Genomic DNA, 23,975 nt, shown 5'->3' with positions numbered 1-23,975 from the left:
AAACATGGAAACACAGGAACCCAAGAACATGGAAACATGGGAACATGGAAACATGGAAACATGGAAACACAGGAACCCAAGAACATGGAAACATGGGAACATGGAAACATGGAAACACAGGAACCCAAGAACATGGAAAACATGGAAACACAAAAACATGGAAACATGGAAACACAGGAACCCAAGAACATGGAAACATGGGAACATGGAAACATGGAAACATGGAAACACAGGAACCCAAGAACATGGAAACATGGGAACATGGAAACATGGAAACATGGAAACACAGGAACCCAAGAACATGGAAACATGGGAACATGGAAACATGGAAACACAGGAACCCAAGAACATGGAAAACATGGAAACACAAAAACATGGGAACATTGAAACATGGAAACATGGAAACATGGAAACACAGGAACCCAAGAACATGGAAACATGGGAACATGGAAAACATGGAAACATGGAAACACAGGAACCCAAGAACATGGAAACACAAAAACATGGGAACAAGGAACATGAAAACATTGGGAACACGGAAACATACAAATAAACAAACATACAAACATGAAACTTAGGAACACGGAAACATGGAAACACTGAAACATGGGAACATGGGAACGTGGAAACACGAGAAGCCTGGATACATGAAAGTGGAAACATGTTTGTACACTGACTAAAGCAGGAACTGCAGCAGGCTGTTCACATTGTCGCTAAAAATAATCCCAGAAAAATTTCTTTTGAATTTATATGATGTATATGATCAAACCTCCCTTTAATCATAAGTATACTTCTGTACAAGGTATATGATCAAACCTTTCTTAATCATTAGTATCCTTCTATATGAGGTATATGATCAAACTTTTCTTAATAAGTACCCTTCTATATGAGGCATATGATCAAACCTTCTTTAATCATAAGTATCCTTCTTTATGAGGTATATGATCAAACCTTTCTTAATCATAAGTATACTTCTATATGAGGTATATGATCAAACCTTCTTTAATCATAAGTATCCTTCTATATGAGGTATATGATCAAACCTTTCTTAATCATAAGTATACTTCTACATGAGGTATATGATCAAACCTTCTTTAATCATAAGTATCCTTCTATATGAGGTATATGATCAAACCTTTCTTAAACATAATTATCCTTCTATATGAGGCATATGATCAAACCTTTCTTAATCATAAGTATCTTCCTATATGAGGTATATGATCAAACCTTTCTTAATCATAAGTATCCTTCTATCCTGCTTGTAAGTGGCACCATGTAGTGGCACAGTGTAGTGGCACCATGTAGTGGCACCGTGTAGTGGCCCAGTGTAGTGGCCCAGTGTAGTGGCCCAGTGTAGTGGCACCATGTAGTGGCCCAGTGTAGTGGCACCATGTAGTGGCCCAGTGTAGTGGCCCAGTGTAGTGGCACCGTGTAGTGGCACCGTGTAGTGGCCCAGTGTAGTGGCCCAGTGTAGTGGCCCAGTGTAGTGGCCCAGTGTAGTGGCACCATGTAGTGGCACGGTGTAGTGGCCCAGTGTAGTGGCCCAGTGTAGTGGCACGGTGTAGTGGCACAGTGTAGTGGCACAGTGTAGTGGCACCGTGTAGTGGCACCATGTAGTGGCACAGTGTAGTGGCACAGTGTAGTGGCACAGTGTAGTGGCCCAGTGTAGTGGCCCAGTGTAGTGGCACAGTGTAGTGGCACCATGTAGTGGCACAGTGTAGTGGCACGGTGTAGTGGCACCATGTAGTGGCACCGTGTAGTGGCACCGTGTAGTGGCACAGTGTAGTGGCACAGTGTAGTGGCACAGTGTAGTGGCACAGTGTAGTGGCACCGTGTAGTGGCACAGTGAAGTGGCACCGTGTAGTGGCACCTTGTAGTGGCACAGTGTAGTGGCACAGTGTAGTGGCACCGTGTAGTGGCAACGTGTAGTGGCACAGTGTAGTGGCACCGTGAAGTGGCACAGTGTAGTGGCGTGGCACGGTGTAGTGGCACAGTGTAGTGGCACCGTGTAGTCGCACAGTGTAGTGGCACGGTGTAGTGGCACGGTGAAGTGGCACCGTGTAGTGGCACAGTGTAGTGGCACCGTGTAGTGGCACGGTGTATTGGCACAGTGTAGTGGCACCGTGTAGTGGCACAGTGTAGTGGCACAGTGTAGCGGCACAGTGTAGCGGCACAGTGTAGCGGCACGGTGTAGTGGCACCGTGAAGTGGCACCGTGTAGTGGCACAGTGTAGTGGCACGGTGTAGTGGCACGGTGTAGTGGCACGGTGTAGTGGCACCGTGTAGTGGCACCGTGTAGTGGCACGGTGTAGTGGCACGGTGTAGTGACACGGTGTAGTGGCACAGTGAAGTGGCACCGTGTAGTGGCACAGTGTAGTGGCACAGTGTAGTGGCCCAGTGTAGTGGCACCATGTAGTGGCACGGTGTAGTGGCCCAGTGTAGTGGCCCAGTGTGGTGGCACGGTGTAGTGGCACAGTGTAGTGGCACAGTGTAGTGGCACAGTCTAGTGGCACCGTGTAGTGGCACAGTGTAGTGGCACCGTGTAGTGGCACCATATAATTACAGAAGGGATTTATAACGAAGAGATGAACCTTTGATTATTGGAGACAGAGCCTGGGAGAAGTCTATCTTGCCGAGGGACTTTGCACAGGTTTTTGTTGTTGAATTTAGTCTTTTATGGTTGAGTCGTCCGATGAACTTGGACAGGGAGCCTGTCACTGTTTTAGTAGTTGTGACGCTTGTGTTCCTCCCATCTGTGGAGTGAGTGAGTGAGTGAGTGAGTGAGTACAGTATTTTCTTGAGTATAGTGCACACTTTTCCCCTCAAAAACACAGCTGTGTAAAAACAGGGGTGCGCATTATACACACTATAATCATTTTGATGTTTTCTTCCCCAAAGCAAAGACATTGCCATGAGCACGTAACACCGGAAATACCATGTCAACAAATCCATACTGGTGTACACAATGTAATCTTGTAATTACACTGTCTGGTTATAAAAAGTGTCCATTGTATATCTGGACTTTGTAACATGTTTCATTAACTTTATTCAAAATTCCTTCTTATATTGTTTTAATTAATTTCGGTGAGTGAGTGAGTTTGGTTTTACGCCGCTTTAACCACTTGGCTACCCGACCGCCCCTAATTTTGGCGAAATCGTGTGTGAAGCGATCGGAAGATCACACAACTCACTGTGTTATTAACAGCAACCATAGTCGGAATTACCGCTATTAAGGCCTTGAAACTAACTATAGTTGACAGAGAATGGATACATATATCATAAACACCATACTTTGACTCGTTATAAGTTATATTTGTTGTAGTTTGATGATTCTATGTCAACATGTAGTTCTCACAATCATGTGTGCAGGAGCCTCTATGGTGACTGGTCAAATTGTTCCATGTGAAAAAAATTAACCAGCAATAGCGATCAGCTGCACCAAAGTGCTTCACTTAGGGTTATTATTATTCTCAATATATTTAGTAAAAGCTGCAACTAAAATAACATGATATTGGAATATATTATTCCTGATAAAAAAAATTGTTTCAGATACAATTTTTCTTGATCCTTGCATCAACATCCTTTAAAGTTATATCATTGGGCAAGTTTTAACCGAAACACCGGTAGATTCCAAGAAAACATCATGTACTGCTGATTGCGGTCTCCGGCTTAGTTTACGAGAAAATACAAGAGGTGATCTTAATCCCTGCAAAAAATACAATTTAAACGGTTAATCAACATGTCTGGTGATTTTTTTATCTCAAATTTCAAAATTTGTTCTGACCAAGTTTCTTATCACCCGTTTGTTTACCGGAATTAGCTGAAGGGGTAACGTGTAGGTTTTTTTCTGCGCAAAATATTTCAAATGTTTTTGGGCCAAAATACTGAGTTCACTAGAGAGGGGTGCTCACTATACTCAAGAAAATACGGTACTTCTCAAGCTTCAGACCCAAATGCAATTTAATGAATGATGTAAAATAACAAAACCTTTTCATACAAACTTCAAATAAAAACATTTTTTACATAATAACCTAAATATTTACACTGTTAATTGAATTGTAGTTATGTTCTTAAAACTGAATCTGTCATTATTTCCATAACCATTTATAGATCTTAATCAGAACTCTTTATTATTCTTAGTGTACACAGGATAAAGATAGAATCAACACTAAATTTTATATAATCACAATCAGTACATTGTGGAAATATGTGGAAATGCATGGAACAGGGTTGAGTACATCTTGACTTTGGAGGAACGTATGTGAATACATAAACTGCAAGTGATTCTATGGAAGGCTAAGCAAGCAGTATTTTTGGGGGTTATGGTTCAATAAAACAAAAAGAAAATTAGGTCATGCCTACAAACAAACTACTGATTCCTGACTGGCTTGTGTTATGATTATTGCACTGAACAATGTCCCTGATTTGGTCGGTGGTCTACAGTTTTGTGTGCGTTAATCATGAAATAAGCAGTCTGTGAAGTTGATATTGTTCAACATCTTTATGAGAGTGAGCGAGATGGGTCAACACCGCTTTGAACAGTATTCCAGTTCTCATTTATAATGTCAAATGCCTCAACATTACCGACCATCCTAGAGGTGAATGCAACAGTCAATTAATGAAGGAAGACAAACCTGTGAGTATAGGAGACAGATTCTGAGAGAAGTCTACTTTTCCCAGGGACTTGGCACATGGTTTGGTTGTAGAGTTGAGTCTCTTGCGAGTCAGCCTGCCGACACATCCAGGGGGGGACCTGCTTCTGCTGTGTGTGTCCGGTGCCACGGTGTCATCTGTGGAGGTTCAAAGCACTTTCATCATCCAAAACTGGCTCCCACAGCAGATATCGCATGGGTGAGATCAAGCGATATCTACATTGTAGATATCATTGCAATTAAAATACATCACAATGCTTTGCAGACCATTGTGACATCATTGGTTACCATGATGTCACAATCAAATGACGTCACTAATGGCTCTGCTACTGAAGCTGTTAGCAATACTTTAAACACTTAAGACACTGCTTATTACTGTCTACAAACTGAAAAAGTTGGACTGGATTGGATTGGATTGGATTGTTGTTTAACATCGCACTCAGCAATATTCCAGCTATATGACGGCGGTCTGTAAATAATCGAGTCTGGACCAGACAATCCAGTGATTAATATCATGAGCATCGATCCACACAATTGGGATCGATGACATGCACCACCCGATTCTGTTAGCCACCTTTTACGACAAGCATAGTCACCTTTTACGGCAAGCAGGGGTTGCTGAAGACCTCTTCTACCCCGGAATCTTCATGGGTCTGGAGACTGATGTTGGATGATAAATAGAATCTCACCCTCATGATTTTTTTTTTTACTTTTATCAACTGTGTTGATATATTTAATATCACAAGACACGAGGGTGAGATTCTATATGTCAACAGGATCCAGCACACAACCAACGTCACTGTCACCCCCGTTCTATCTGTTCTAGCGATACCTTGTGTTGGTGTGTCTACTGCCTGGGTCAGGTGTTACTAAAATCTAAATATTTTTTACATATGGATATTTATCCTGCATTACTAAATTAATGCTTCTCCTGCTATTTTTCTGACCTAGGTGAAGGGAGCTGTGAGAGGCTACAGAAGTTGTTGTACCCACTAGTGGTGTGGCTTCCTTCTCCCCACAGCGACCACAAGACCAGATGTGGCAGGGTCACACACAATCACATCACTGCTAGTGATGGACCCTCTGAAAGAACTTCGCAATGAGAGGTCACTTTAGACGTAGTATTGCAGGATAAGTACCCCAATGTAAAAATATATTTAGATTTTACCAATCTTTTTATCCTATCCTGCATTACTACCTTGATGCATCTTTATCAGATGGAACTAAGGGGGGCATTCCTTGCAGATGGACATTAGCTAGGACAAACCCTCCAACCAGCCTGGGTTACCCAGATGGAACTAAGGGGGGCATTCCTTTCAGATGGACATTAGGACAAACCCTCCAACCAGCCTGGGTTACCAGATATCAGCCTGAGAAGGAAAAGCAGAAATCACAGGCCTTCCTGTCAAATAGAGCCACACAACAAAGAAAAGTAGGAGGTGTGAAATCCAGTCATGGAAAAACAGGAAAATTAAAAGGGGCGTCAGCTGGCATAAGCGGAAACCAAAACGTCCTTGTCTGGGGTCATTATTATCAGGGAGGTCGCATGGTCACTTCTAAGGTGTCAGAATCAAAATCATCTGTGGTCAGTGAGTGGACTGTTTCGCTACCACCACTACTATGAACACCTTGCACATCTTCAAGAGCCACGTCTCGGAGATAATGACTGGCAAAGACAGTATCCGAGTGCCCAAAACAACCCTCCATGATAGATTGAATGGAGCAGTTGCAGTGGAGAGCCATGGTCGAAGCGACTGCTCGAATCTCATGGGGGTTGTTGGTTCTAGGCGGATTCATCCCGCTGATTTATATGAAGGCAGTATAATGAAACGCAGCCATAGTGAGATAGTGTTACGACTAACTTCCATCTTGGATGTAGGCGAGACGGGAATAAATAGTCATTTTCCAGATCGACATTGTGTCTTGGATCGACGGAGGAAAAGCCTCAAGGCTCAAATTTGTTACAAAAGAAGTTCATCCTCGACGGATCTGTCCGGCTGGTAGTAGATTTTTACCGATGATATCCTTGCACAGCCCCAGATGGACAGCACCTGCGCTCTACACTTGAACCATACTCAGGAGTAGTCAAGGGCATGTAATTCACTGAATCAAGCCGCTGTAGCTAACGCTAAGAGAAAAAACATCTTTTTGGTTAGATTGAAGAAAGACGCTGATTGGAGAGGTTCAAAAGCACTGTGGTGGTGTCTGTGGATACGGCTGGCACTGCCAGTGAGACACGGCCAGGATGAGTGCTTCTGGTTCTAGTTTGTTTATGTGCCATTGGAGTTGATTGTTTGACCACAGCCCAGAGACGAACAGGTGGAGAGAAGACTTGAGCGGTCTCAAGGGGCACGCCGTCGCAGACATTCGATCTCACTGTCCACCAGAAGAGATACAGGCGAAGGTGAGATGGGAGTGCTATGGAAGTCCGCGGGTTCTGACGAAGAATAAACAGGGACAGAAATTGCTGTATCTGACGTAGTTGTAGTCGGCCTCTGGCTGTCAGATCCTGAGCTGACATAAGAAGACACATTAACACCTGCCATTGATGCATGGAGCGAGCTTAATGAAGGGCAGGAAGATGGTGCTGTAGTTTTATGAAACACGCTGCCTATGAACTGGAGCTTGAATGACGGGGTGAGTTCTGACTTGAGCTCGTTGACAATCCATCCCAGTTGTAGACGATGCGTGAAGTAGAAGGGTTTCCATGTCCTGATGGTTCGGTAGGCAGTCATCGATGTAAGACTCGAACGGAACGGTCCTCAGGTTTGGGTATGTGGTAATTGGCTTGGTAATCCGGGTACTTAACCCCGGGACTATGGACAAGCCAGATGGGAGAACCACCCACTGGTAGTGGATATCTTGGAAGAAGAACCTGAGGAACTTGTTGAAGACGGTGCGATTGTGTATCATCCAAAATTTGGTTGAGTCCTTCTTGGGCACAAGGAATACTGAAGAATATAATCCTGGATGCACCACTGTATCACCAGCACCACAAGTTGAATGGTCTCCGCTGTGTGGTAAGAAATTAATGGTGGGTCTCCTATGAGCGAGAAACGGTACCCCTGACGGAGGATGTTGGTGACAAATGGATCTTGAAGAATTGTCCAATTGGCCCCAAACCTGTCCAATCTCCCACCTACTTGGTGTGTCTATGACTGAGACGGCTGGGGTAGGGAGATCCCAGGCATCGGGCGCCAAGGCATCAGCGCCTGCCTCTGTTGTCACCACCCCTGGACTTGTGTTGGCCACAGGGGGGTTGATTGCCTTGTGGCTTGGAATGTTCTTGACCTTGACCAGTCCCACAAAAGGAAAAAGAAAAAGCCTGTTTTAGCTGGTTTAAGTTTAGACTGATTGTAGATGTGCTCAAAAGTTTTAAGTGCCATTTCATCCCTGGCAAAACTGGAGACAAGTGCATGGGTTTCAGAGATAGCACCACTGAATAACTAAGGATGCACTACAAGGGTGACTCCTGACATAGGACTTGTCTTTTAAACTTGGAATCCCAGTCCGTAAGAGCAAGATAACCTAAGTGACTGGTGGTATTAAACTCCGCCAAGGCCACCTGGAGATGATTGTGTCAGTGGTCGATTTGACATTGCTGAAATGACATCATAGTCAGTACATGATTGACTCGATTAGGATTGTCCTTGGTAAGATCCTGATCAATGGGTCTGGCAGATGAGGCCAAAACGGGTGAGGGTTTAAGGGACCGCCGAATTTCCGTTTCAACAAAAGCAAGCCGGGTATCAGGCATACGAAGACTTGTCGGCCTTGAAGAGCCTGTCATGCTATGTAAATGAATTGTCCAGAGTATGAGCATATTCTGTGACTTTAAACATGAAAACATAACATCCTATAATGAGGTGCTTTAAAGGCCAGAGTGAGGGACGGTTTGGAGAAATCATCATCCAATGCCAAAATTAAATCTGTGAGTTTAGGGTCTGGTGGAATAGACCAAATTGTTTCCCTTTGATCAACATTCGCACCCGGAAAGGGAACGCAATCCAAACCAAAACTAAGTGCCTATCTTACTCCAACATGGTCAATTCGAAGGACATGCCGACTGAGCTAGTCAAAGAATCCGAATGATGGCCATATTGCTGACGAAGCGGGTAACAACTGCGCAACCTACGTCTGGAGTGAGAGAAATTTGAAGTATGACGGGAAGACCCGGGAGAGGTAGAGCCACATGTGTGAGACCAATGAGGCCCAGTGGCTTCCTCTAAGGGAGCCAAAGACGGACGAGGTTCAGTCGCTTCCTCTAAAGGAGCCAAAGACGGACGAGGTGCAGAGGCTTCCTCTAAAGGAGCCAAAGATGGATGAGGTGCAGTGGCTTCCTCTAAAGGAGCCAAAGACGGACGAGATGCAGAGGCTTCCTCTAAAGGAGCCAAAGACGGACGACGTGCAGTGGCTTCCTCTAAAGGAGCCAAAGACGGACGACGTGCAGTGGCTTCCCCTAAAGGAGCCAAAGAACGACGAGGTGCAGTGACTTCCTCTAAAGGAGCCAAAGAACGACGAGGTGCAGTGACTTCCTCTAAAGGAGCCAAAGAACGACGAGGTGCAGTGACTTCCTCTAAAGGAGCCAAAGACGGACGACGTGCAGTGGCTTCCTCTAAAGGAGCCAAAGACCTACGAGGTGCAGTTACTTCCCCTAAAGGAGCCAAAGACGGACGAGGTGCAGTGGCTTCCTCTAAAGGAGCAAAAGACCAACAAGGTGCAGTGACTTCCTCTAAAGGAGCCAACGACGCATGAGAGGTAGTCGTAGTTGTAGGCAATAAAGGTTTGTGCATATGTTGCATAAGCGGCAATAGGAGTTTGTATGCTTGTTTATGTAGGGAGGCCCTTTCTCAGGTTGATGGTACACAACTGTTTATTTGGTTACATACTAGTTTGAACAGGCAACAACAAAAAACCTACATAATTGAGAACATATTGATTATCAGAGGATAGAGAAAAGGAAAGGCTATCTGCTTCTTCAAACTGGGGAGCTTAGTTCTCAGATATCTGTATAGGTCAATGACTGGCAGTGATGTGATTGTGCATGACCACGCCTCTTACAGTCACGTGGTTGCTTTGGGAGGAGGGAAGCCGCACAACTTCTGTAGCCAGACCTCTCACAGCTCCATCTCCAAGGTCAGAACACTAGCAGTAGAGCATAAAGGTACTAATGCAGGATAATATACAAAAATTAACTATCGATACCTTGTGTTGTAGGGGATCCCATGGTCCATCTGTAGGTGTAGGTGTGACTACTCTCTTCATCGGTTTTAGCTGAAAAAAGTCTCTCCCCGGTTCTTGTCACAGTAGGAGTAGAATAAGCAGGCTGAAACACTGTTAAAAAGCAAATACTTTTGACCACCGTGATCAACCACACCCTCCATCATAATAAACAGCATGTCTTGATAGGAGCTCCTCCCTGGCGACAGTAAAGCATGAAGTACTGTTATCTGATACTATCCTAGATTCTCAACACCACCTTCAGATGTACTTCAGATGTACTACCCACAATGTCCACTTTAATCCTGCTGTAAGACTGACAGCTACCCACAATGCCTGCTTTATTCCTGGTGTAAGATTGACAGCTACCCACAATGTACACTGTATTCCTGGTGTAAGACTGACAGCTACCCACAATGCCTGCTTTATTCCTGGTGTAAGATTGACAGCTACCCACAATGTACACTGTATTCCTGGTGTAAGACTGACAGCTACCCACAATGTACACTGTATTCCTGCTGTAAGACTGACAGCTACCCACAATGCCTGCTTTATTCCTGGTGTAAGATTGACAGCTACCCACAATGTACACTGTATTCCTGGTGTAAGATTGACAGCTACCCACAATGCCTGCTTTATTCCTGGTGTAAGATTGACAGCTACCCACAATGTACACTGTATTCCTGGTGTAAGATTGACAGCTACCCACAATGGACACTGTATTCCTGCTGTAAGACTGACAGCTACCCACAATGCCTGCTTTATTCCTGGTGTAAGATTGACAGCTACCCACAATGTACACTGTATTCCTGCTGTAAGACTGACAGCTACCCACAATGCCTGCTTTATTCCTGGTGTAAGATTGACAGCTACCCACAATGTACACTGTATTCCTGCTGTAAGACTGACAGCTACCCACAATGTACACTGTATTCCTGGTGTAAGACTGACAGCTACCCACAATGTACACTGTATTCCTGGTGTAAGATTGACAGCTACCCACAATGTACACTGTATTCCTGGTGTAAGACTGACAGCTACCCACAATGTACACTGTATTCCTGGTGTAAGATTGACAGCTACCCACAATGCCTGCTTTATTCCTGGTGTAAGATTGACAGCTACCCACAATGTACACTGTATTCCTGGTGTAAGACTGACAGCTACCCACAATGCCTGCTTTATTCCTGGTGTAAGATTGACAGCTACCCACAATGTACACTGTATTCCTGGTGTTAGATTGACAGCTACCCACAATGCCTGCTTTATTCCTGGTGTAAGATTGACAGCTACCCACAATGTACACTGTATTCCTGGTGTAAGATTGACAGCTACCCACAATGTACACTGTATTCCTGGTGTAAGACTGACAGCTACCCACAATGTACACTGTATTCCTGGTGTAAGATTGACAGCTACCCACAATGTACACTGTATTCCTGGTGTAAGACTGACAGCTACCCACAATGTACACTGTATTCCTGGTGTAAGATTGACAGCTACCCACAATGCCTGCTTTATTCCTGGTGTAAGATTGACAGCTACCCACAATGTACACTGTATTCCTGCTGTAAGACTGACAGCTACCCACAATGTACACTGTATTCCTGGTGTAAGACTGACAGCTACCCACAATGTACACTGTATTCCTGCTGTAAGATTGACAGCTACCCACAATGTACACTGTATTCCTGGTGTAAGACTGACAGCTACCCACAATGTACACTGTATTCCTGGTGTAAGATTGACAGCTACCCACAATGCCTGCTTTATTCCTGGTGTAAGATTGACAGCTACCCACAATGTACACTGTATTCCTGATGTAAGACTGACAGCTACCCACAATGTACACTGTATTCCTGGTGTAAGACTGACAGCTACCCACAATGTACACTGTATTCCTGCTGTAAGACTGACAGCTACCCACAATGTACACTGTATTCCTGGTGTAAGACTGACAGCTACCCACAATGTACACTGTATTCCTGGTGTAAGACTGACAGCTACCCACAATGTCCACTCTAATCCTGGTGTAAGATTGGCAGCTACCCACAATGTCCACTTTAATCCTGGTGTAAGACTGACAGCTACCCACAATGTCCACTTTAATCCTGGTGTAAGATTGGCAGCTACCCACAATGTCCACTTTAATCCTGGTGTAAGACTGACAGCTACCCACAATGTCCACTTTAATCCTGGTGTAAGACTGACAGCTACCCACAATGTCCACTTTAATCCTGGTGTAAGACTGACAGCTACCCACAATGTCCACTTTAATCCTGGTGTAAGACTGACAGCTACCCACAATGTCCACTTTAATCCTGGTGTAAGACTGACAGCTACCCACAATGTCCACTTTAATCCTGGTGTAAGACTGACAGCTACCCACAATGTTCACTTTAATCCTGGTGTAAGACTGACAGCTACCCACAATGTCCACTTTAATCCTGGTGTAAGACTGACAGCTACCCACAATGTCCACTTTAATCCTGGTGTAAGATTGGCAGCTACCAATAATGTCCACTTTAATCCTGGTGTAAGACTGACAGCTACCCACAATGTACACTGTATTCCTGCTGTAAGACTGACAGCTACCCACGATGCCTGCTTTATTCCTGGTGTAAGGCTGACAGCTACCCACAATGCCTGCTTGATTCCTGATGTAAAATTGACACAATGACAACAATAATCCTGGGCCCCATTCCACAAAGCCATTGTAGAGCTATGACTGTCATAAGTCTATGTTAAAGTATGGGAGTTCTGATCATCTTAGCGCTAAGATTGCTTTGTGAATGGGGGCATACGTGTAAGGTTGACACCAACCCGCAATTCCTGAGGATCACAGTGCCTCCTACGTTCCTGGGGAACACAATGCCTCCTACGTTCCTGGGGATCACAATACCTCCTACGTTCCTAGGGATCACAATGCCCCCTACGTTCCTGGGGATCACAATGCCTCCTACGTTCCTGGGGATCACAATGCCTTCTACATTCCTGGGGATCACAATGCCTTCTACATTCCTGGGGATCACAATGCCCCTTATGTCCCTGGGGATCACAATGCCTACTATGTTCCTGGGAATCACAGTGCCTACTATATTCCTGGGGATCACAGTGCCTACTATGTTCTTGGGGATCACAATGCCTACTTTGTTCCTGGGGATCACAATGCCTACTTTGTTCCTGGGAATCACAGTTCCTACTATATTCCTGGGGATCACAGTGCCTACTATGTTCTTGGGGATCACAATGCCTACTATGTTCCTGGGGATCACAATGCCTACTATGTTCACCATGGTGTAAGATTATTCATACCAGATTCTTCCACAGATCGAGAACTGCAGTGGCTCAGTCTTCTGACAGGAGTTGGTATCCTCGACTTCTTTAGCGTCTGCCTTTTGTCTTTTGAGACCTTGCCGGCCACTAAACATTGTACCACAAATATCAACACCTGAGTGGTAAATAGCAATGTATTGAAGTCCTTAACAGCTTATATATTTCATGCAAAGAAGTTAATAATTGATAAGATAAATGACAAACAATTGAAAATGACTTCTGCTGATCTTCTATCCACAAAGATGTGTACTGTCAGCCTGTGGCATGTCAGTATTTCTGCTATAAAGACTTGTTGTGTTTAGAAACCTTAACTCTGTGTTATAGCTGTGACTACTTCATGGGTACAGAGAACCAGCCTTGCAATAGCAGGAACATGCTCAGCACTTCCAGTGTAAGTCACTGAGAATCAATAACCTTCCCTGAAACAGCACGGCGACCTGTAAGGGAGAGGCTGCATCTAATATCGTAGGACTGTTACCTGCTTTTGTCTTCTCAGCTGCTGATGGATGTTTGGAAAGTGATGGCAGCTCCTTGACAACTGACAGCTCAGAGCTTTTCTCCATGGAGGAGGATTTAAAGGCATTCATCATCTCCTTCAACAGACTGGCTGCAGAGTTCCTCCTGGCCAGACCTGCAACACATGTCCCAGTACACACCTGGAGGATACACTTAGAACTCAAGTCAAATAGTCAAAGGCATACCTCTTGAAACAGCCCAATCACACTGAACACCTGATCCAGGAAAAGGGGGATGTCGCTCCACAGTCTGGGCCTATATCTAGTCAACGTACTTCTCCAAGAGGTGACCCTCCACAGTCTGGGCCTACATCTAGTCAACGTACTTCTCCAAGAGGAGGTGACCCTCCACAGTCTGGGCCTATATCTAGTCAACGTACTTCTCAAAGAGGAGGTGACCCTCCACAGTCTGGGCCTATATCTAGTCAACGTATTTCTCCAAGAGGAGGTGACCCTCCACAGCCTGGGCCTATATCTAGTCAACATATTTCTCCAAGAGGAGGTGACCCTCCACAGTCTGGGCCTATATCTAGTCACTTACTTCTCAAAGAGGAGGTGACCCTCCACAGTCTGGGCCTATATCTAGTCAACGTATTTCTCCAAGAGGAGGTGACCCTCCACAGTCTGGGCCTATATCTAGTCAACATATTTCTCCAAGAGGAGGTGACCCTCCACAGTCTGGGCCTATATCTAGTCATTGTTTTTCTCCAAGAAGAGGTGACCCTCCACAGTCTGGGCCTATATCTAGTCAACATACTTCCCCAAGAGGAGGTGACCCTCCACAGTCTGGGCCTATATCTAGTCAACGTACTTCTCCAAGAGGAGGTGACCCTCCACAGTCTGGGCCTATATCTAGTCAACGTACTTCTCCAAGAGGAGGTGACCCTCCACAGTCTGGGCCTATATCTAGTCAACGTACTTCTCCAAGAGGAGGTGACCCTCCACAGTCTGGGCCTATATCTAGTCAACGTACTTCTCCAAGAGGAGGTGACCCTCCACAGTCTAGGAACCATCTTGTCTACGTACTTCTCTAAAGGCAGGCGAAAATCCACAGTCTGGGCACATCTAGTCTACATACATCACTGAATAGGGGCACAGTGGTCGATTTAACTGCTGGCCCGTTGGCCTGTGGCCAGTTAAAACTACGAAAGGCTTGCTGAAACAGAAAGTCGATGGCCCGTCAGGCTAGTCTGCTCGTGAATCATGTAATTGTGATGAGAAAATATTTAGATGGCATGAGGTTGTGTGAATGGTTAACTCAAAGATCATCTTGGTAGAATGACACAACTGGCTGCCCATTCTGTAATGTTCTGTACAACAACATCTATATTTGCTCATAAATTGCCACAAACTGAGGCAAATAGAAGCCAAGATTTTATCTCAGAATGCAGGAAAAGACGTTAAAGGGGTGAGGAGTTCTAACATTGTCGGAGGCCCCTCAGCCGTGGCCTCCAACGTTTAGTTTTAGGCCAGTTAGTTTGGAGATGGGCCATTTACTTTTGAAAGCAACAAGCCCTGTTGGCTACATAAGAATTAATTGCTCTATGTGCCAGAGCAATAGGATACCTACCTGTGTGTTCCACCAGGGAGCAATAGGATACCTACCTGTGTGTTCAACCAGGGAGCAATGGGTTACCTACCTGTGTGTTCCACCAGGGAGCAATGGGATACCTACCTGTGTGTTCCACCAGGGAGCAATGGGATACCTACCTGTGTGTTCCACCAGGGAGCAATGGGATACCTACCTGTGTGTTCCACCGGAGCAATGGGATACCTACCTGTGTGTTACACCTGTGTATCCTGGAGCAATGGGATACCTACCTGTGTGTTCCACCTGGGTATCCTGGAGCAATGGGATACCTACCTGTGTGTTACACCTGTGTATCCTGGAGCAATGGGATACCTACCTGTGTGTTCCACCGGAGCAATGGGATACCTACCTGTGTGTTACACCTGTGTATCCTGGAGCAATGGGATACCTACCTGTGTGTTCCACCGGAGCAGTGGGATACCTACCTGTGTGTTCCACCTGGGTATCCCGGAGCAATGGGATACCTACCTGTGTGTTCCACCGGAGCAGTGGGATACCTACCTGTGTGTTCCACCTGGGTATCCCGGAGCAATGGGATACCTACCTGTGTGTTCCACCGGAGCAGTGGGATACCTACCTGTGTGTTCCACCTGGGTATCCCGGAGCAGTTCGATGCTTGACTCGCTGTCTTGGCTGTGCTGCCCTTCTCTCTCCCCGACAGTCGCCTCCTCCACTCCCCGCAGCCAGGCATGGATGTATGAGTCATTCTTACAGTACGCTGTAGAAACATGAAGGATATAGTCTACACCTGTCACCAAGAAAAGGCATCTCATTCAATCTGTATGCAGAATGATAAACAGCGGAAATTACAGAAAATCTAAAAAGATTTTCTCAGCCTAAAATGACAATGATTTCCCATCTTCCCGAGGCAAGAGTGTTAAATGACTGTGCAAGGGGTGGTACTATTTTGAATTGCTCTCTCTTGCTCATTGCGCATGCACGGCCTCACACTTGTTTCTTACAGTTACTTGATGTACATGTATATAGTATAAACAATGTATTGTTTGTTCATGTTAGGATTTATTTATTTCCCGTGTTGCAGACAAAATTGTAAATTTCATAGCACATTGTTGACCATGTATATACAACTGAGTATGAATGAATTTATTAATGTCTTTGATTACATGCAAATAAATGTGACATGTATCACACCGTGTATTCCAATGTTAAGTGCGTTAGGTCTTCATTAAGTACGTAGCGGAAATGACAAAAGGTACCACAACACCACTAGGTCGACTAGATGTACCTGAAGTCAGCTTCATAAGGACACCAGATCACTTTACAATGCACAACTACATTGATCTTTCCATTGAATGTTAGTGAAATCTAAATATTTTTTACATTTGTATACTTATCCTTCATTACTCCCTAATGCATTCACTGCTTACCTTATGACGACTAGGAGGACAGCACAACAGCGATGGTCCTGGATGAAGAAATAAAGTTGTTGTTCTGAAGTCCCTTTTACTGACCACCGCCGCTGTCCTGTGACCTTGATGACACCTAAAGTCACCTTCTTCAAATCACTGCCTGTCTCATATTTCCGTGATTGTTCTAATAGATCAATTGCAGTGTAGAGCCATGGTGAAGGCTAACACCCTGAAATCATGAGGGTAATTCGTTCTCGGCGGATTCCGTTTTGCGATCTCATAAGCCTGAAGGATGACTGCGCGTAACCATATGGATATGGTATTGCAACTAACTTTAGTGGTCGTGGACGTAGTATACACAGGTATAAATAACCGCATCCTGAAACAACGCCTAGTCTTGGAGTGGCGGATGTAAACTGGAACTGTTCGCACCAAGCCCAGGAGAAATTCACCTTCATCTACAGCTCCCACAATAGTCGATATTGGTGGGATGGTGAAGGAACGGTCGAGTTGGCCTGGTAGTTGATTATAACAATAAAATCCCAGCATAACCCGAGATGTACCCCTCAATGTGTCCCATGCTCAAAGCGGACCCGGATGGTGTCGATCGGATGTAGTTCGCTCACCCGTGCCGCCATAGCTTATGCCAAGAGAAATGATTGTTTCCTCAGTGAGGTCATAAAATGAGGATGCGTAGAGGGGCTCGAAGGGGGTCCTCCCAAACCTTGAAGTACATGTCTCAAAAAGTCTCAAATGATCCTCATCGTTTAGTCCTCTGGGAGAGGAACGATGAACTGAAGCTATAGCTTTGCTGCCCGTGCCAAATAGCCCTTCGCACTTAAACGCCTTTAAAGACAAACCATGCGTGCAGACGCAAACTGTCTGAGGGTGGGTGAGGCAATTTGCTGTGAGGGTGGATGAGTAGGTTGGACCACTGTGGGAGGGGTAGTGGATCGTCTTCTACTAGATCCTTCTGAGCTTGACAAACCACCCTCTCGCCAGCCACCAGGACGTGACCAAAGTGAGAGCAAGATACCTTGTATCATTGATCCCCTGTATCACCTTGGGAAGTAAAACTTGTGGCGGAAAAGCGTACGCTTTTAGCCCTTCAGAAGGGATGCTGAACGTGTCCACCGCCCAAGTCTGCGGGATCTGGTAATGGGGAGACAAACGTAATGAGTTGGTGGTCTAGGCAAGTAGCAAACAAGTCAATGTTTGGTTGCCCGAACTTCTGAAGCAGCAACTGAAATGCTTCTATGTGAAGTTTCCACTCAGTGGGGGCCACCCTGTCTGGATGCGATAAAGCATCGGCCAGAATGTTTCCACATCCAGGGATGTGCTGAACTGTGAACTGTAGTTGCAGCCGATACACTAGATGAAAAAATCTGAATGTCTGTTGAAGTAGAGAGTGGGAGTGCATTGTTCCCTGATCCCACACACCAGTCCTGTTGTCTGTGGATATTGCGAGCTGGGCTGACTATAGTTGATTCTGACAATGAGATATGGCCAGAATTAAAGCTTCAAACTCCAAGTTTTTTATGTGCCACTTTCGCTGAGCGCCAGACCATAGCCCTGTGGTTGCCTGGTCCTGCAAGTGAGCACCCAACCCCTGAAGGGAGGCATCCACGAACAAGTGTAGATTCGGGGATAACCCGAATAAAGAGACTCCTCCATTCAACTCTACCGTCCACCAATAGACATAGTTGAGCCGGTAGAGTGATGGCCTTGACTGGATCCTGATGCCTGATGTAAGGGTTCAGGAAACGTTGAATTGGGCGCAGTTGTGAGCGACCCATGCTAGTTAAGTCCTGTGCCGAGGGGAGTAACCCTAGCAACCCTTGGCGAAGCGTGCATGGTTGGTGTAGAGCAGATGATAAGAGGCGTAGAAGCTTGCACCATCTGTCCCTCGGTACAGATAGGAGATCCTGGTCTGTCTGGAACAGGCCTCCTATGAACTGAAGCCGATAGGAAGGAGATAACTCTGACTTCGCCTTGTTGATTATCCATCCCAGTTGATATAGTAGCCGTCTGCCTGGTGAATTCCTGGTAGCGTACTAATGTTGGCGTGTGTTGATGACACAGTAGTCTTCTATCTACGACTCGAACCAAGTTTTTGTCAGGTGCAGATACGCAGTTATTGGCTTCATTACTCCTGTAAATAGCCATAGGGTCACTGAAATGCCAAATGGGAACACTACCCATTGGAAGTGAACCCCATTGAACTGGACCTGAGGAGTCTACAGTTGGGATGGATAGTCAAGACTGATCAAGGATCAAACGTATTGATGTTGATTATGAGAGGTTTCAACGTGGTGAGGCGGCAATAATGTGAACACTTCAGATAACGTTCGTTGAACATGGAGAGATTGTGGATGATTCTCATCTTGTCATGGGTACCAGGCAGATGTGAGATGTGAAACCCCGGTGTTAAGACTGGGTTGTGATCCAACTCCACAGCTACTTTTCACCAACAGTATGTCTCCAAATCGAACTGTGGTCAACGGTAGGGTTACCTCTACATGTAGACAGAAACCGTGATGTAGTACAATGAGTACGTAATCATCCTTGAGACTTGCTTCTGCCAGCCTGCTGGGATAAACTGAAAGAGACATGCTCTAGAGTCTTGAGCTCAGTGTCATTCCAAGCATTTTGGGAACTAGGCGTGCATGTATGCGATCTGTTAATTGAACAAGGGAGTAGATGGCCGAGGTTGACATAGCAGCCTGCCCTTAAAATCAGAGTCATAGTTGGAAAAACTCTAAAGTCTGCGTGTGATGGTAATCTCCACCAGGGCGGCCTCAAGATGAATTTTCCTGAGGTCAATCTGACGCTGTAGGAAAAACACCATAGTTTGGAAGTGATCTAATCGGATAGGGTTAACCTCTGATGATAGATCCTGATCCAGCGCAAGCATTGCCGATGTTGGTGGCTTAAATGACGGAGCAAATGTAAGTTTGGAGAAGTCTTCCTCCAATGACCTTGTGGTGTCCCTCTAAGTTACCCCGTTACCAGGGGAGGGCGCCACTGACACAAGATGGTCTGCTACCCAATCGGGTACTTGCACTAAGTGCCTCCTCTATCAGAAGGCTTTGATGACCTGCCCGTACCCGCTGGCATACAAGTGCTGCCCAGCGATGTACGCTGTACCAAAGAGCACATTAGGCATTTGGTATACGTTAGGCGCAGGTGTAGGCGCTAAAACTTGTACCAAAGTTGTTGGAACATCGCTAAGCTGATCATGTGCCGGTTGCGTAACCAAGTACACTGTAAGCGCTTTGGTTGAGGCCTTGACTGGTAGACAGAAGCTGCATTGGCCTGCGTCTGCGCTACCCCCATCAAAGCGTCTTGAGACGCTGGTGCTGGCGCCGGCATAATGCGTTGCAGATTTAGCAGATCTGGATGAAAATTAGGAGCAGTTACGATACTCACAAAATCCTCCGGCATTGTTGATTTCGGTGGAGGGTGCACTTCTGCAGTCACAGGTACGGGCATCATATTACCCGCTGATGATAACAGTTGGGTGGTAATGACTGAACCATGTTCTTCGCTATTCAGCAATTGTGACGTTCATCTCGTCTCTCGACGGGATTGCTGCAAAATATGATTGTGAGTAACCTGCTCTTATATTGTAAAACTCGTTGGAGAGAGATTTACACAAAAATTACATTTAGAATTTGCAAGCACATCAACGTGCATGCCGAGGAATGTGGATAAAGATCTTTGGGTGATTTTTTCCACGACAATATGTACAACGCGCAAACATAAGTCATGCAATTAAACCATTGTTGATAAATTGGTTCTAGAAGAATGCAATAGGATTGAACAATAATCTATCGGCAAAAATACGAGTTGAAAGTGTATACAATATTTTTACATACGCAACTCAATGTAAACCAAGGCTATTTACATTAAGAGTCTGGCGAGCACATCTGCGTGCAAGCCAACCAACGTGGATGATAATCTTTGTAAGATTTTTTCCACGATAATTAGTACACTTCGCAAACATTACGCAAAGTTACACAATTAAAGAATTGTTGATGAAGTGGGACTGGAAGAAAGACATAGAATTGGTATTAATTTATCAGCAAACATATATTTAATGAGTTGAAAGTGTATACAATAATGTATATATACGCAACTCACTGTTACGCCAAAGCCAGTAGTATTTAAGAACACAAGAATATGTTATATATACGTAGCTGAGAATTGTAAACGAATTGACTACCTTGGCAGGCAAACAATTGTAACACAACTCAAAATGGCGACGAACAACAAATATGTGGCAGGGAAAAAGACAGAGTCTTTTTATGCCTAATTAATTCACATAAAACTACACAGCATGGTGAAAGTAATATGAAAAGAATACATCACCAATCGCAGATCAAATTTAGAATTGTAGATGAAAACTGAAGGTCTAAATAAATCCAAAAGGAGAGCTCCGCTGGGACACGTCCTTGCTGTAGTGCGACAAGCAGTGATGTGAAGAAGGTGACCTTAGGTGTCATCAAGGTCACAGGACAGCGGCGGTGGTCAGTAAAAGGGACTTCAGAACAACAACTTTATTTCTTCACCCAGGACCATCGCTGTTGTGCTGTCCTTCTAGTTGTCGTAAGGTAAGCAGTGAATGCATTAGGGAGTAATGCAGCATAAGTGAAAAATAGATGCAAGCAGATTTTATACTTTCTTGAGCTGCTGGAATACTTCATACTATGAACTGCTGGAATACTTCATACTATGAGGTACTGGAATACTTCATACTATGAGCTGCTGGAATACTTCATACTATGAGCTGATAGAATACTTCATACTATGAGCTGGTGGAAGATTTTGTACAATGAACTACTGGAATACTTCATACTATGAGGTACTGGAATACTTCATACTATGAGCTGCTGGAATACTTCATACTATGAGGTACTGGAATACTTCATACTATGAGCTGCTGGAATACTTCATACTATGAGGTACTGGAATACTTCATACTATGAGGTACTGGAATACTTCATACTATGAGCTGATAGAATACTTCATACTATGAGCTGATGGAAGATTTTGTACAATGAACTACTGGAATACTTCATACTATGAGGTACTGGAATACTTCATACTATGAGGTACTGGAATACTTCATACTATGAGCTGATGGAATACTTCATACTATGAGCTGATGGAATACTTCATACTATGAGCTGATGGAATACTTCATACTATGAGGTACTGGAATACTTCACACTATGAGCTGATAGAATACTTCATACTTTGAGCTGATGGAAGATTTTGTACAATGAACTACTGGAATACTTCATACTATGAGGTACTGGAATACTTCATACTATGAGCTGATGGAATACTTTGTACAATGAGCTACTGGAATACTTCATACTATGAGCTGATGGAATACTTCATACTATGAGGTACTGGAATACTTCATACTATGAGCTGCTGGAATACTTCATACTATGAGCTGATGGAATACTTCATACTATGAGGTAATGGAATACTTCATACTATGAGCTGATAGAATACTTCATACTATGAGCAGATGGAATACTTCATACTATGAGCTGCTGGAAGATTTTGTACAATGAACTGCTGGAATACTTCATACTATGAGCTGATGGAATACTTTGTACAATGAGCTACTGGAATCCTATGGCTTCACCTTTCTCAGCATGTTCCGGACGGTATCGGAGCAGCATTTCTGTGCACAGAACTTTCTGTGGGCTGTGAGTTGGGATCGAGACAGCCGTGGTGGTGGGTGGTCTCGAGACAGCTATGGAGGCGGGTGGTCTCGAGACAGCAATGGAGGTGGGTGGTCTCGAGACGGCAGTGGTGGTGGGTGGTCTTGACCTTATGCTGGGAGGTCTAGGGCTGGCTCTGGAAGATGACGGAGTAAGGGTCTGCAACTTCGCGATTCTCTTGAGTGACTTCTGAACAGGTTGCTGGAATGAAAAATGGTCCAAAACTTGAAGCCATTATTGCATGGTTGAAGATATATGTGTCTAGCTTCAATACGATTACTTACAATTGTGTAAATGAGACAAACATCCTGGCTTACTCTCAAATTGCAGATGTATAAAACTTGCCCAATGCTATTGTCATATATGTAATCTGACAATAGGCAATGAAGAAAGTTATGTTTTAGATGGAAGGAAAGTAGTACATCAAAAGAAAACAAAGCAGATTCCCTAGAGAAACAGAACAGTTGTGGAGTCATTGTACCCGAGTGGCAGAGCTCTTTGAGGCAGGGCGTTGCTGGATTTGCTTGTCATCAATCTTCTCTGCAGCATCACTGAAACAGAAACATTGTTTAAGTTCATATTCTTGAGAACATCTACAGTGTCTACAAAGCAACATCTACAGTGTCTACAAAGCAATGTCTACAGTGTCTACAAAGCAATGTTGACAGTGTCTACAAAGCAATGTCTACAGTGTCTACAAAGCAATGTCGACAGTGTCTACAAAGGAGTGTCTACAAAGCAATGTCTACAGTGTCTACAAAGCAACATCTTGTGTCTACAAAGCAATGTCTACAGTGTCTACAAAGCATTGTCTACAGTGGCTACAAAGCAATGTTGACAGTGTCTACAAAGCAATGTCTACAGTGTCTACAAAGCAATGTCTACAGTGGCTACAAAGCAATGTTGACAGTGTCTACAAGGGAGTGTCTACAAAGCAATGTCGACAGTGTCTACAAAGGAGTGTCTACAAAGCAATGTCTACAGTGTCTACAAAGCAATGTCTACAGTGTCTACAAAGCAACTTCTACAGTGTCTACAAAGTGATGTCTACAGTGTCTACAAAGTGATGTCTACAGTGTCTACAAAGTGATGTCTACAGTGTCTACAAAGCAATATCTAGTGTCTACATAGCAACATCTACAGTGTCTACAAAGCAATGTCTACAGTGTCTACATAGCAACATCTACAGTGTCTACATAGCAACATCTACAGTGTCTACATAGCAATGTCTACAGTGTCTACATAGCAATGTCTACAGTGTCTACATAGCAATGTCTACAGTGTCTACAAAGCAATGTCTACAGTGTCTACAAAGCAACATCTACAGTGTCTACAAAGCAACGTCTACAGTGTCTACAAAGCAATGTCTACAGTGTCTACAAAGCGATGTCTTCAGTGTCTACAAAGCGATGTCTACAGTGTCTACAAAGCGATGTCTATAGTGTCTACAAAGCAATGTCTCCAGTGTCTACAAAGCAATGTCTACAGTGTCTACAAAGCAATGTCTACATTGTCTACAAAGCAATGTCTACAGTGTCTACAAAGCATTGT

The 23,975-nt window shown here is 44.5% G+C and overlaps 1 protein-coding gene across 4 annotated transcripts in view; it reads right to left on the bottom strand.

Moving 5' to 3' along the window:
* Positions 1-23,975, bottom strand: part of LOC124125966 — a 55,974-nt gene that overhangs the window by 19,285 nt on the left and 12,714 nt on the right. For 3 of the 4 annotated variants that reach the window (XM_046489385.2, XM_048388481.1, XM_046489386.2), the window contains 8 exons: positions 22,906-22,975; positions 22,346-22,625; positions 15,891-16,031; positions 13,686-13,838; positions 13,187-13,294; positions 9,857-9,985; positions 4,634-4,789; positions 2,591-2,752 (listed from right to left, as the gene is read on the bottom strand). In XM_046489385.2, coding sequence (XP_046345341.1) covers positions 2,591-2,752; positions 4,634-4,789; positions 9,857-9,985; positions 13,187-13,294; positions 13,686-13,838; positions 15,891-16,031; positions 22,346-22,625; positions 22,906-22,975 — 1,199 coding nt within the window. The remainder of the gene's footprint in view (positions 1-2,590; positions 2,753-4,633; positions 4,790-9,856; positions 9,986-13,186; positions 13,295-13,685; positions 13,839-15,890; positions 16,032-22,345; positions 22,626-22,905; positions 22,976-23,975) is intronic. The other variant, XM_046489388.2, reaches the window with a different exon arrangement.

The sequence above is a fragment of the Haliotis rufescens genome, unplaced genomic scaffold (genome assembly GCF_023055435.1).
Source record: "Haliotis rufescens isolate VD_foot unplaced genomic scaffold, xgHalRufe1.0.p SCAF_72, whole genome shotgun sequence".
In the NCBI taxonomy this organism is placed as follows: Eukaryota; Metazoa; Mollusca; class Gastropoda; order Lepetellida; family Haliotidae; genus Haliotis; species Haliotis rufescens.
The sequence above is the reverse complement of the archived record's forward strand: the minus strand, read 5'-3'. Positions and strand labels throughout refer to the sequence as shown.